The sequence below is a fragment of the Telopea speciosissima genome, chromosome 2 (genome assembly GCF_018873765.1).
Source record: "Telopea speciosissima isolate NSW1024214 ecotype Mountain lineage chromosome 2, Tspe_v1, whole genome shotgun sequence".
Taxonomy (NCBI): Eukaryota; Viridiplantae; Streptophyta; class Magnoliopsida; order Proteales; family Proteaceae; genus Telopea; species Telopea speciosissima.
Window position 1 is genome coordinate 68,424,761 of NC_057917.1, and position 15,362 is coordinate 68,440,122.

General features: G+C 39.9%; 1 protein-coding gene across 1 annotated transcript; it reads left to right on the forward strand.

Annotated features, from left to right (window-relative positions):
- The first annotated feature begins 2,195 nt into the window (after window positions 1-2,195).
- On the forward strand, window positions 2,196-15,307 carry LOC122653019 (DDB1- and CUL4-associated factor 13). The gene is made up of 18 exons (XM_043846932.1): window positions 2,196-2,341; window positions 2,539-2,670; window positions 2,795-2,884; window positions 2,969-3,080; window positions 3,509-3,536; window positions 3,765-3,863; window positions 3,977-4,046; window positions 4,139-4,173; window positions 4,312-4,386; window positions 4,469-4,564; window positions 8,342-8,405; window positions 8,604-8,657; window positions 9,879-9,964; window positions 10,043-10,103; window positions 10,238-10,302; window positions 10,500-10,605; window positions 13,327-13,415; window positions 15,138-15,307. Exons 2-18 carry the CDS (start codon window positions 2,605-2,607, stop codon window positions 15,298-15,300), a joined length of 1,359 nt encoding a protein of 452 aa, XP_043702867.1. The 5' UTR covers window positions 2,196-2,341; window positions 2,539-2,604; the 3' UTR covers window positions 15,301-15,307.
- The last annotated feature ends 55 nt before the right edge of the window (window positions 15,308-15,362 follow it).

Here is a 15,362-nt window from a genome sequence, read left to right on the forward strand (position 1 = left end):
CGGTCTAAGTTTCGTCAAGAACCTCAGTTTCTTGGATGCGAGCGACAATGTGATCTCTGGGGGAGCTCCGGTGGGTTTGCCCAGTTCCCTAGTTGAGATTGCCATGAGGAACAACAGTCTGGAAGGGAATCTCCCGGAGAAAATCAAAATCAAGGATTTGGGATTTCTGGAGGTGATGGATCGCACTCCCCCATCTCCACGACACCTTACAGAGAGGAAAGAAGACAGAAGCAGCGACGAAACAATTAAGAAAGAAAACTGCCTTGTTTTTCGTGTCAGGGTCCTTATCAGTTGTTGTGCCCTTTCTCCATTCCTTGAAAATTCGTCCGTCTCCCATGTTCCTTGCATCATCCCTCTTTGAAAAACAAAAGTTGGCAAAATTTTAGGTTTCTTGATATATATATATATATATATAGTTTGATACTATTACGATCTTCCTCAAAACTGAAACCAATGAGATTACTCTCCAAATCCCATACATAGAGAGAGAGATTTTGAGGGACTAACAGAGATGAAGCTTCAATATGTTTTCTTGCTCTTAGAAGTAGTTCTGTTTCTCTCAATTGAAGATGCAAATTTAGTCTCAGTTGCGTCCATCATTGCCTCCAAATTCAGTCTCAGCTTCAACATTCATGTGGATAATGTCGAAGCTGTCGGCCCTTTCGTTGGAAAAGAACAAGTTCACAGGGAATGATGGGGGAAGCTGTCGGCCCTATCGTTGTAGCGTACTCTTGCGGGGTTGGGGGTTGGGGAAGGAACAAAGGGAGAGGGAGGGGAGGGTGGGGTGTGGTGGTGTTAGGTTGCAGGGGGATGGGGTTGGGTTGCAACAGATGGTGGGGCCAATGGGTTTGCAGAGAAGAAGAAGAAGAAGGAGGAGGGATGGTGATGGGGTGGGTCCCATTAAGTTTATTTCAAGGGTAAAATTGGAAGAAAGAAAAAAATTGAGCAATTAAGGGTATATTAGTCATTTTAAGTCATGAATTACCAACATCGTACCACTTGACGGGAATGATATAATGGAGTGGGGCTATCTATAACAACTAACCAAAACTCAGGGGGTGTGGCTGTATAATTTAGAAATACAGGGGGTCGTTTTGTATTTAATACAAATCTCAGGGGGTGGCAGTGTAATTTTCCCTTAAACATTTATATTTGTTAATTAAGATCGTACCTAGCATTAGAATGGTCATCTTGTACAGCATATCATTGAATTAATGTTTGTATGCCTTGCTGAAACACATTTGATCCGTTTCAATGAAAATGCATTTATAGAAGGATTGCCCCTTTTTGGTTCTTATTTTGATCAGATAATAGTCTACTTCTTCACACAAAAATGCTTACCCCCCCCCCCTCCCCCTCCCCCTACCCCTATGTTCTGAAGCAAAGCAGAGTGGTATCGGAGACGGAGAAATGGAGATTCATGTTAAATTTTTATTTTTATTTTTATTTGTTTCATTGAAACTTGACTGAGATTTCAGTCTAAAACTTCCACTCAACACTGTTTTATGGTGTGGGGAGATGAGGTGAGTAGGGGTTGGGGAATAGAAATGGATGTAGAAAACACACTCCCTGGAGTGATTCTGAGGATCTTTTAGGAGAAATAACAACTATGGAGACCAAAGTTGAATTGACAGGATTTTGAGCTGTTTCATGGTGCAAAAAAATTTGCTTCTGAATTCTAGGAAACACTTTTCTTCATTCTGTCGAAATCATTTTACCGTAGATATCGCTCACTACCAAAATCAATTTTAAGAAACGAAATAAGTGCTTCTTAGAATAACGTACAAGTAGAGGCGTTAACCTACGGGCCATTCCAAGTATGATACCCAAGCCCAAGCCCATGCCCAGTCCAGGCCAGGCTATAACTCTATAAGTAGGTCGGGGCGCTGAAGCCCATCATGCCAGGCAGGGCTCAAGGGAGAGGGAGACAGTTCCACACTTCCACTGGGCCAAACCAGTATTGGCCGAGCTAGAAAATTACATCTCTATGAGAACCTCGGCAAACATCGACTTCCAAGTTCCAACTGCGAAGCGCCTTGCCGCCGCTGCCCTGCAACAAGTGCTTCAAACATCAAAGTTCAAAGTTACCCGTTAATCCATCAAAGAAGGCTAGAAGGGATCAAGGGAACGTTCTTAGCCGCGCGGGCGACGCTACAGCAAGCAACTTGTCCTCTTGCCGCTGGGTAGCAGGCTCTTCTTGTCGTCTTTTATTGGGAACTGCCACCACGCCGACTGTGCTGGTTGAGCGGCCACTGCCTCTGCTGCCTCCTCCGCCAGAGAGAAGACAGAGTCGAGGTTGATATCGGACCCCTCAAAGCTTCTTCTCGTTTCTACTGCTGAGGTTAGTTCACTGCCCATGTCAGTCCTCCTTTCAATTCCACCAGTTTAGCTAATACAGAATAAATTGAAGGAAACTCTGAAATGTCTGCAACTTCTAACATCTGCCTCCCTGTACAATAATGGAAATTCCCCTGATAACAAAAGCACCGAGTAAGGGTCATATTTTGCAGGCTTCTTTCTGTTTGTGGTTCTTCTTAGTGAAATCGAAAAGCTTAACGGAGACGAATCCAAAAGCAGCCTAAGCTATTACCCTGTTTTACGAACATGAAGGTCAAAGTTATTTCCCGTTCCACGGACGAATTCACCCGAGAGCGCAGCCAGGATCTCCAGGTACTTCTCTAAAATTTTATCCTTTTATTTTGGAAAAATTTTCTTTACTTCTAGAAGTTTTAAATTAATTTCTTAAGTTGGCTGGAAACCTTCTTGTTATTTCCTGGTAATTGTTTTTGGACAGAGGGTTTTTCATAACTTTGACCCTAACCTGCGAACTCAAGAAAAGGCTGTCGAATATGTCCGTGCTCTTAATGCTGCCAAAATGGAAAAGGTAATCCTTTTATTTCCCTGCATTGGAAACTTAGGTTTGATGCAGAAGTTGCTCCTTACTCGTTGGTTTTGTATTGATCATAAGATATTCGCGAGACCTTTTATTGGTGCAATGGATGGACACATTGATGCAATCTCATGTATGGCAAAGAATCCAAATCACTTGAAAGGGATGTTTTCAGGTTCAATGGATGGAGGTACCTTCCTCTCTCTGTATGTCTTATGAATGGTTGCAACCTTTGTGCTTTCTTTTTTTAACTTTGATTATTCTTCTTAAAAACTTTATAATGTTGGCATTGTTTCAAAACTTCTGTCACTTGTTCCGTACCAATCAATTCCCGACTCAATGCTAAACTAGGCTTTCACCTTAGTTACCGACCTTGGATTCCCTGAACTTGCCTCAAAACTCTACAGCTTCATATAATCCATTAGTGCAATCTAATACTCCCTCCATTCCACATAGATGGTCCCTTTTGAGTTTTTTCACTGTTATGTAGCTATCTATTTTGTTCTTAGTGATTCCTTTTAATGACTTTTCCCCCCGTTACCTTAAACTTAAATGTTTATATGTACTACAGATTTTGACAAAGACAATAACTATTGATTGTCTCTGTTTCATTGGCAGATATTCGTCTTTGGGATATATCTTCCAGGTAATATTACAGAGCTCTCTATCAATTTACCTATTCGTGTAAAGATCAATTAGCATTGTAGATATTTAGGCACTTGTTTCTTATTCAAAACATCTATCTTTTTACAGTTCTGGTTATAAGTTGAATCGTGAGATGACAATTTAATATATGTTTGAGGTTTGGGCATGCCATATTTATTTCATGGGTATGTGATGGGATTCTTTTTTGAAAACTATTATGGAAAAATAGGCGAACAGTTTGTCAGTTCCCTGGTCATCAAGGTGCTGTGCGTGGTTTAAGTGTATCTACGGATGGGTGCACTCTTGTATCATGTGGAATGGATTGCACGTAAGAAACTGCTTTTCCATAGGACTGGCACTCAAATTCATAAATAATTCCATGGCATTGGTTGTATATATGCTGTATTTTTAGTAACCTTAGTTTCTTTTCTTCATTATCAGTGTTAGACTCTGGAATGTTCCTGCCGCAAGTAGTATGGAGTCCGACAACTCATATGATAATCCTGCCAAGGCTAGTACTGATAAAGGCTATATCTTATGTTTATAACTACTTGTTCTGTTTGTCTAACACCCGTTATTGATTTTCATGCTTCATATTTCCAGCCACTGGCAGTTTATGTTTGGAAGAATGCTTTCTGGTAAGGATTTCAAGAATATTTTTTCCCCTAAATTGTTATTATGGATATTATTTCACAGTATCGTAAAAATGTCAACTAGATTTAATTGCTTGATTCCCTTATGTTAACTGCAAGACATATTTTCTAATTTTATTTCAGGGCAGTTGATCACCAGTGGGAAGGTGATCTCTTTGCTACAGCTGGTGCCCAAGTTGATATTTGGGATCGTAATAGGTTTCAATCTTAATTTGCTTTACCCTTCCTTTGACTAAATGAGCTATCTGATTTCATATGACATGAAGTGCTTCCCTATTAGGTCGCAACCGATCAACAGTTTTGAATGGGGAAACGACACTGTCATATCTGTTCGATTTAATCCTGGAGAACCAAATGTTATGGCTACATCAGCTAGGTATGCACCAACCATTCAACTTAAAAGAGTTTATTGTTAAGTTCATTCTTCTCTTTAAAAGTAGGTTGGGAGTCAATTTTCCTCACTGCCCAGTTTATCTAGAATTAAAAAAAAAAATAAGAAGAAGAAAGAAAAGATTGGAAAGCACAAGTCTTATCATTGTTTTAGGGGTTCTTGACAATCAGTTACAGGTGGATTCTTATCACCAGCAAAGATTGGAAACCGTCTTTTAAACCTAATGGTTGTGCTCTGATACCATGTAGCAAAGCACACTTAATGGAAACCAGAACCGAGAAGGTTAGATAAGAAGAGATGAAGAGAAGAAGATGGGGAAGAGAAGAGAACTGTCGAACTTGACAGCCTCCCTCACCTTGTTTATATTTATACTAAAAGGTTACATTAAGAAAGGGAATTCCTAATCATATTAGGACTCCAAATTACAATAGGAAAAGAGAAAGGAAATAAGAAATAGAACTATGACTAGAAGTGGTAACTCCAACTAGGACTAGGAAACTAAGACATAAAATAAGAGAGACACATGAGGAGGAGAGGAATCTCGACAATCGAGATATCCTCTTCTCCCTATGGACTCGATATACTTTTAACAACAACTATTCTCGTACTACTTGGGCTTATCTGTTAAAACACAAAAGTGATGTGTGCACTGCTTTAATGACTTTTTATCATATGGTATCCATCCAATTTGAAACAAAAGTCTAAATTGTTTGATCTGATTAGGAGGGGGTGAATACATGTTGTAGCAATGATCATGGCATTCTCCATCAGCTTGCCTATGTTGATACCCCTCAACAAAATGGGGTAGCTGAAGGAAATATCGCCACTTGCAGGAAATCACTAGGAGTTTGTTGTTAAGTATGCAGGTTCCCAAGACTTTGTGGTTTGAAGCTTTACTCATTACAACCTTCCTCATGAATCATACTCCATCTAGTATCCTCTGGTTTCATTTTCCATTTGAGGTTTTATTCTCTACCTCCTTTGCCTTTCCTATCCCTCCAAAAGTGTTTGGTTGCGTCTACTATGTTCTTGTTTGCAAATCTGAGCGTAACAAACTTGATTCCCAAGCCCTTAAATGTATTTTCTTAGGCTACTCTCCAACTGAATAAGGGTACAAGTGCTACCATCCTCCTTCCCAAAAAAAGCTTATATATATGGATGTCACCTTCTTTGAATTTGTATTCTTTTATTCTTCAGTGACACCTCTTCAGGGAGGGGGGGGGAATCAAGATGAAAAGGCAATCTAACATTCGCCAGCTCCATCCTTCTCCCTCTTTTTTGATATGGGTAAGCCTGTAGTAGGAGCTGTGAAAGACATTGGAACTACTCAAGAATGTGAAGCAGGGGGGAGTTGTTGTAGATAAAAACATAAGGGAAAGAGAACCCTGGAGGGACTGAAGAAAAAGAGTTACTTGTATACAACTGGAGAGAAAAGAAGTCCCACAAAGAATCCTCTTCTCATCCTCATCCTGATCCAAGGCCTACCTATTCCTGAGTTAGATCTTCCAAATGCTGTCAGACAAAAAAGGGCCTGCACTAACATATTGCCAAGTTTGTATACTATGACTTTATCTCTCCTACAGGTCGTGCCTTATCCTCAATCACTATTCTTAAAGATGTTGCTGAATCTATGGCCAATCCTCAATGGAAAGCAGTTATGTGTGAAGAGAGGAGGGCAGTAGATCGGTTACAGGTGGGTGTTCTCACTTCTCAGTGAAGCATCACTTGATGGCACAATAGAGAGGTGTAAGGTTAGACTAGTGACTAAGGGATATAGCCAACTATATGGAGTTGACTATCAAAAAACATTTGCTCCAGTTTGCAAAACTGAACCCCATTAGAGAGCTCCTACCCCTAGTAGTGAATCAACACTGGTCTTTATATCAATTTGATGTAAAGAATGCATTCCTCAATGGAGATTTAGTAGAAGAGGTATGCATGTAAACTCCACCTGGTTTCAAATCCACCACAGCTTGAAATAAATGCGTGTCGTCTCAAGAAAAGTCTCTATGGTCTGAAACAGTCAGCAAACATGGTTTGAGAAATTTTAAGCAAGCTATGATAAGGAATGAATGCACTCAAATCTAAGCTGATCATTTCTTGTTCATCAAACATGATGAGAAAACCACTGCTCTTATTTTTTATGTGGATGATATCATTATGTCTAGAAATGGTCGACAATAGGTGAAGAGACTCAAAACTTACTTGGTACAACAATTTAAAAAGACTTTGGCTCCCTAAAATATTTTTTGGGAATTTATGTGGCAAGAACCAATAGAGGAATCCACACCTGTCAGAGGAAATATGTGCTGGACTTATTGAAGGAGACAGGAATGTTGGGTTGTAAATCTACTGGCTCCTCAATTTACCAGAATCACAGGTTAAGAGAAGATAAGAGTCTTTCATTGATTGATGTAGAGAGTTATAAAGGCTGGTGGGAAATTTGATTTATCTTTCCCTTACATGCCTTGACATTGCATATGCAGTTGGTTTAGTAAGCTAATTTATCCATGCTTTCCAAACAGGACATATGGAGGCAGTATTTCGTATCCATAGGTATCTGAATTCCAATCCTAGAAAGGGGTTGTGGTTCATCAAACATTATCACTTGAGGATTGAAGCTTACACCTATGTAGACTGGGTTGGGTCTGTGACTAACAGAAGATCCACATCAGGATACTGCACATTTTTTTGTTGTGAACTTGGTCACTTAGAGAAGTAAAAGGCAGTCAATTGTGGCTATATGAAGTGCTGAAGCTGAGTTTAGGGACATGGCACATGGAGTTTGTGAGCTCCTATGGTTGAAGCGATTACTGCAAGAGCTGGGATTTAAGGTTGATGGCTCAATGAGATTATACTATGATGACAAAGTTGCTATAATAGTTGCTATAAGTATAGCTCATAATCCAGTTCAACATGAACTTACAAAGCATGTTGAAGTTGATCGTCACTTGATAAAAAAAATATACTCTGGGTGAATTTGGACACCATTTCTAAAGAGTGGAGATCAACTGGCAGATGTACTAACTAACAGAGTCAATTTTCAACTGTTTCATAATCTTCTATCCAAGCTAGGCATGCACGACATCTATTCCCCAGCTTAGAGGGGTTGTGTTAGGCACTGTGATTATGCCAGCACTGTAAGGGGCATACTTGTTATTTCCTATTCACATATATAAATACTGATATCGTGTGGATCACAAACCAACAGTCTCCCCCCCCCCCCCCCCGGTGTCTTCTTCCTCCAGCAACTGAAACTGGTTCTCCATCTTACGAGTTCTGGTCCTTCCCTAACAGGTACAACTACAGCTCTTAACTAATTTAGGGGTTCCGTGGAGAGAAGCCTCTCTACACTAGACCATGTAAAGGCAAAAGTGCAAAACTGCATTTTATTTTATGAGCGACTAGGTGGGTTTTATATTGGCTACCAAACATCTTGATTTACCTTTTCGAATTTGGCAATGATAAAATATGTTTTCTTTTGTTTACAAGTGGTCAGCAGGGTAGCCACTTATTGGCAAATTAAGGTTTAATGTTTCATAATTGTCTCCCAGGTAATATCCTTTGCTTAAAAGAGAGCAAGGACATGACATGAAATTGGTTATCTCCTAATGCACCATGTTTCTTGGGTATTTAAATTGTCCCTTTCACAAGTAATGTTTGATCCAAAAAATACCCCATGTGGTGCAACGGAACCTGTAAACTGTCCCGTGGATGTATATATTTTTTTATATTTCATAACAATGTTATCTTTGTTTGCAGTGACCGCAGCATAACACTATATGATTTGCGTATGTCATCCCCAGCAAGAAAGCTTATCATGAGGGTACTTGGCAACCCAAATTCAACATTTATCTGTCATCTTAATGTCAATCCATGTACATATATAAGGAATTACAAAAGCGTTATGTAGCATGTTCAATAAAAAGGGGGGGGGGGTGATCTGTAGCTCATTCAATTGTTATAGTTGGGTGCATTTATATTTTTCATGTGCCTTTTCTGACTTGTATCTGCTTTTTGGCAGACCAAAACCAATTCTATCTCTTGGAATCCAATGGAGCCAATGAACTTTACCGCTGTAAGCACATTACCAGAAGCTTACCTCATATTAAAATAGTAAATTTTATGCAAACGTTATCTGTCATAAACTTTATGTTAGATATTTACATAGTCTTTTTTGGGCTTTAGTATCACATTTCTTGGATGTTTAGGGATCTAGATTATTAGGATTGGAGATCTCCCAAGAGGTTGTGAACTGGGATTATAAAAATTGAAGACTAAAACTGAAGTTCAAAAACTCTTGGCAATGATAAGCGCGGAATTGAGTTTTTGAACACTCATCCATGCTCAAGAAAATATAAGGGGTAAAAGAGATAAAGCAAGGGAGAACACAAGAGATTTAGAGTGGTTAAGGCAACTCCCAACGTCCACTGCCAAGGCTCTTCAAGCATTTGGATTTCCACTGTCTCAATTGCTTTCCTAGGTAGCAGTCATGGTTACTAATTTTGCATCCGCGTGGTTCACCTAATGTCTCCTTAAGAGCACAGACTCCCTGCATATTTATGCACACTTCTCCTGACTCAGAGACCGATTTTTTTTTTTATCTTAATACTGATCAGGCATATGCATGGGTATGTGGATGTCTGTCCGGCCTAGCGAACATCTCCTTCCTTCAGCGGATGACATCTGACAAAGGACTTCGAAAGATACTCCAGTTTAACCAGATGCCTCTGCTGCTATGTGTGCATCTCCTTTGTCAATTGACATCTCCTTAGGGAGGCGGACGGCCGTAGACAGAAAAATTGATGTCTGGACAGATTTTACCTGGATTTCTTAGCCATCTAAATTCAAGGGTATTCCAGTTAGGTCCTTAGTGGTTTTTAGAGGGCTTTATTGTATGTGAGAGACAATACATAATAAATTACAAGAATATGACAATAAAGCACAAAAAACCAATACTAATGGAGTCTTCTTCTTCATGATGCTTCGAAGACTTAGTTCTTCAATTTGGGTCTTGAAGCTCTCCAGTTGAATCTTGAGACTTTCATCCTCTTTTGCTCCAAGATGCTTGTATTCACTTCATCAAGCATCTCTTTTTTATGTCAATGTGTATGTGGGATCGATCAGACCTTTCATAATCAAACACATGTTAGTAATCCTAACTTTATCATCACCCAAGGTTGTTTCATCATCAAAACATGGATGCATGGATCCTATGGTCAACTTAGATGAATATATTTTTTATATGCTATTTCAGGGTTTAACTTGTAAGCTACTGGTATTAATTTTACTGATGCAGGCGAATGAAGATTGCAACTGCTATAGCTATGATGCTAGAAAACTGAATGAAGCGAAGTGTGTACACAAAGATCATGTTTCTGCTGTGTGCGTGAGAAGATCCCTATTTATTTATTGTATGAGCATTTAGGAAATCATTTCCATTGACAATGTGTGTTGATTCAGGATGGATATTGATTACTCGCCCACTGGTAGGGAATTTGTAACTGGGTCTTATGATAGAACAGTGAGTTCTCCTCAATCTTGCTGTGATTCTCTACTCTTCCTCTCTTCATTTTTTTTTGGGTGGGGTAGGGGTATATTGTTATATTTTGAGAAACCAGTATTAGTAGGTGAAATTTTTATTTCTTTTCTTTGTAGGTAAGAATCTTCCAATATAATGGTGGCCATAGCCGGGAGATATACCATACCAAAAGAATGCAAAGGTTTGCTGGGTTTGAAAGTTTTCCTGCTTCTGTTAAGACATCTACTGTGATTTTCTGCATCAATGCACACAATTGTTAATGTCTTGTTGTTTCTGCCAGTAGAACATGAGAATCAAAGTCGGGTTTAAACCATCCTTAACAGTTGAGAGGTATTTATATGAGCCCAATTCAAGTTTCCAATTTCTCTCATCCTGTAGGGTATTCTGCGTGAAGTTTAGCAGTGATGCAACTTATGTTATTTCGGGAAGTGATGACACCAATCTTCGTCTATGGAAATCAAAAGCATCAGAACAGTTGGGAGTGGTATGAATCTTCTCTTCTACATGAACAATCTTTTCAGCATTTGATGACAAATTTATCATGTTTCTTTTGTCATCCTGATATAGATTAGCAGTTTGTTATGGACAGAAACCTGCTATAATTTAAATAATTATTCAATCTCTCTCTCTCTCTCATGTAGATTTGAGGGTAAAGCTATAAGAGGCTGCAGTTCACTGCTTTGATGAGCTGGACTCACCTTGTGATTGTACTTACCTAGGTGATCTTTTGGGTCATGATCATACGAAAACACATTGAATGTTGACCTGTACCTAAATCATCACTATTATATTTCCCCTAAGTGGTGTGCAAAATAGAAGTACAACAGAAGCAAAGGAACAAAAGGAAAGAAACCACAAAACAGAGACAATTAACACATGCAGAGCATGGATTAAGGAATCGGAATTGGATTGGGTAAAAAACCCCATTTGAATCCGAATCGGCATCATCCGATCTCAATTCGTAGTAATTCTCCAGCTCCTATTTTGGATCAGTGATACGATTTGGGGCAAGATCCGGATCAGCGGTCTGACCGATTACACCTCCCATCCTTGTATTTCACTTGGTCATGCCTGGGCTTAACGATGGGCAATAGCAAGCCTTAGCCTTTGAGACCCTTTTTGCTCCTTCCTTTTGCCCTTCCAAAGCTGCAACTGCAACTTCCACTCTTCAACCGCCATTGCTAAGGCCATCACCAACACAGCCACAGCTTCACCCACCGGTCCACTGTTTCTCATTTCCACACTACCATTATTACTTCTTAGTTAACCGCAACCAGCCTCTGCTTTGACCTACTCCAACTTATGTCACAGCAGCACCACTGCTACTACCACTGCCCCCCACCCCAAATATTGCCACCACTGTCGCCAACGACCTCACCATTACTAAAAATACAACAAAGGCATTGAAAGAGAGGGTTGAGGGTGGTTTGAAGGTGATAGAAGCTAAGAAAGATAAAAGTCAATGGGTGCAAGAGTTGGGTTTTTCCAGCTGCTTGTATAGGTTTACAAAGAGGGTTTCATAGTCGGACCCACCCGCATCTCCAGACCGCCATTTTCATTTCATTCAAGATCATTTTCATTGCAAGTCTCTCTATCCCTGTGGTTTCGGTTAAGAGTACAATTAACCTTCAAATCACTTCACTTTTCAAAACTCAAACCCTTAACCTTCTCCTCTACCTCCGCTGCCTCCTCTCCTTGCTTCTTCTCAACCTCTCTCTCCCCTTTTCCTTTCCTTCTCTACAACCTTCTTCCTCACCAATTTGATGCCCCTTTTCATCGCCGCCATTGGCATCATTATTCCTACCCTAATTCTTCTCTTTGGCTCTTGGAATGCCTGTAGCTCTTCTTTCTGCAGTTTTGGCTTCGTTGCAATGCATGTTGGAGAATCCATAAGATCTTCGCTGGAATGTAGGTTTTTTCCTAAGGTGGTTGAAGGAGCTTTATGAGTTTTTTCAACCATTTTGTGTCACGGAAGGGAGGGAGGGAGGGAGGGAGGGAGAGAGAGAGAGAGAGAGAGAGAGAGAGATGCTTTTATTATTTTTTTTACCACATTTTTTACCTGATTCCATCTGATCTGACCTGGAATCAGATCGGAATCAGCGGGAGCCGCTCCCATACTCTTCAACCTTGATCCAAAGGGATACACAAATATCCACCAACATTACAGTATACGATATGGCCCATATCTGTAATGTCTCTGAAGCCCCTGATTGGGTTGCTGACCAGCCTTATAGTTTTTTAAAATAGATAATCAACTTCCAAGTTATATCTATTAATAGCGGAATGAGTGAGTTCCTGGAAAAACATAAAGATCTAGTCTGCCTGATGATGCAAGATTATCTTCATTGTCAGCCATAGTTGTGTCACGCGTCCAAGTCGGTGGAGGTGCTGACATGTCGCCCATGGTGCCATGGCGAGCATGTCGACATGTTTTATTTTTATTTCTCTATTTTAATGTGTTAATAGATGTATACTCAAGCCATGTTTTTCTCTATTGTTTCTCAAGTTTTAGAAGAAAATTCAGAAATCAAGAAGAAATCAAGAGGGAAGAAGACAGGAAGAAGAAATCAAGAGGAAAGAAGACAGGAAGAAGAAATCAAGAAGAAATAAAGAAATTGAAGAGGAAAGAAGAAATCGAAGAGGAAGAAGAAATAAGACAGGAAGAAGAAATCGAAGAGGAAGAGAAGGGTCGCCATGGCGTAGGTGCCATGCAGCCCTCTCAGCCATGACAACTATGTTGTCAGCTGCTGCCTGTTGATGACTAACGTAACAACTGCCAGAATCGCCTCCACTCCCAGATCGGACCAGTCGAAGAGGAAAGACTCAAACCCCAATCCTGGATTTGAGCTCTACTGTAATATAATATCAGATGTCCATTGCTCGAAGGATTGCTATATTTGGGATGTTGTTGCTTATTGGAACACACTTGCTTTTGTGTATGATTTCTCCTAGGTGGATCTAAACAGTTTGATGTAAACCTCAGTTTCTGATACTGTTTTGACAATACATTTTTCTATTGCTTCAGTTTTGCCAACATGGATCTTTCATGACTTTTATTTTCTGTGCATCTTAATGCATGTCTTTTTGTGGACGCTCATGTCTTTCTGCATTGTGTCAATGACTCCTTAACATTGGTAGTTGCCTGCCCTTATATTTGATATAGCTACTCCCAGATCCCGACCTTCACATATTTTTTTCCCTGTAGCTTCTTCCAAGGGAACGTAAGAAGCAAGAGTACCTTGAAGCTGTCAAGAATCGCTACAAGCACCTACCTGAGGTTAAGCGCATTGTGAGGTAAGCTTGATTTTGTAGATGGTATACCCTTTTTCAGTGAGTCAAAAATTGTAGGATAAAAGCAGTGCTTCAAGGTTTTTATGCCTTGGGACAGGCATTTAAGGCAAACATCTCGAGGCTTGCCTTAAAGGTTCATAAACAGGCTTCCATCAAAAGTTTGAGGCATAGAGTTCACAATCCTAACCCCATGAAACATGCACTGAGCTTTCTATATCAATATAGTTTGGCGATCTCTTAACTATATTTAAGAAAAAAAAAGGGCGTATCCAGTGCACATGGCTCCCGCCACTGCGGGGTCTGGAGACGGTCATAATGTATGTAGCGTTACCCCTGCTTTCGCAAAGAGGCTGTTTCCAATAAAATTTGTTTACTTTTAATTTTAAGATTTTAACTTGACATTTAATTATCAAGTAAGTCTCTTGTAATGTTATTTCCTTCTCTGATTCACATGTCATTTATATGCTTTATATTGTTTAAATATATAAAATCCATGCTTCTGAGGCTTTGATTCATGCTGATACCATTCTCAAGAAACTTGTGAACAAAGTTATTCATGTTATAGCATCTGAGAGCCCTAAAGTCACAGAGACAGGGCATAACTGGGACCTATTATTTGTAGTAGTGTTCAGATGGGGGAATTAGAGGGCGGGCCTCGGTGCAACAGTTAAGGTTGCTCCATTGTAACCAAGAGGTCAGGGTTTTGAGTCTGGAAACAGCTTCTTTGCGAAAGCAGGGGTAAGGCTGTGTACATTATGACCCTCCCCAGACCCTGCATTGGCGGAAGCCTCATACACTGGGTATGCCCTTTTTTTTCTAAGATGGGGGAATTAGAGAAGAGGTGGACCTTGGAGTTGATTTTTCTCGTGAGTTTTCCTTTGTTTTGTTTGGATCCATGTAGCCGACCTCGTTAAGTTGGGATAAGGCTGAGTTTGTCATTGTTGCACCCATTGCTACTTGGGAGTGGTTGGATTCTCCAGGCAAATGTTGAATATCTTCCATGGCCAAGTTCAGCTCATCATTTGAAATTTTCTGGTTGTCTAGCACTAAAGAGAACCTCAACAATGTGACATGCCGGTAGTAACATGCAGCATGAGTTGTCTCATCAAGCATGGATTGACTGTTATCAGGAATTTGAATTGGTGCTGGCAATCCCAATCTGGATTGGTTGATCCTGGCTGATCTTGGCTGAATTGATATCAGCCAGTCCCAACCTGGGTCGTCGGCAATCAGCATTTAAATCCTTGCGATAATTTATTAAAATTCCTCACCAGCCAAGTTAGACTCAATTATATGAATGGTAACCCTCTCTGTTCAAATTTCCGTTGACCATTTGCCATTTTGTCTTATGTACCTAAAAAGAAAGTGATCCAATTTGATTGTGGTAATCTGGTCGGTATATATTATATGGAATTCCATTTGAGTGATGGGCTCTATCTATACCCAGCATGTCATCATGTGTACATGTGCCATTATTGGACTGTTCCTCACTAACACCTTTAGGTCATAGATTTCTTTCTACTTGTATGTTCTTTTATATCATCTGTCCCATACAATGTCATTTAAATATGCCTTCTTCTATATTGTAGGTCATATATCTTATTTGACCAACTCACTGGATTAAATTTCAAAAATACTTGTCATTATAGTCTGTCTTTATTTATGATTAAAGTTTTTTCAATCATTCCATCTCCGCTGGATTTTCATTTTTGTACTTGTACGCAGGCATAGGCACTTGCCAAAACCCATATATAAGGCTGCTGCTCTAAGGAAAACAATGACTGAAGCTGAGAAGAGAAAGGAGGAGAGGAGGAGAGCTCACAGTGCCCCAGGAAGTATGCCCATGGAGCCATTACGGAAAAGAAGAATCATCCAGGAGGTTGAGTGAATTCTTTGGGGCAGTACACTTCTCAGATGTATACCTTGAACAAGTTGCTGTGCAGCTCAATT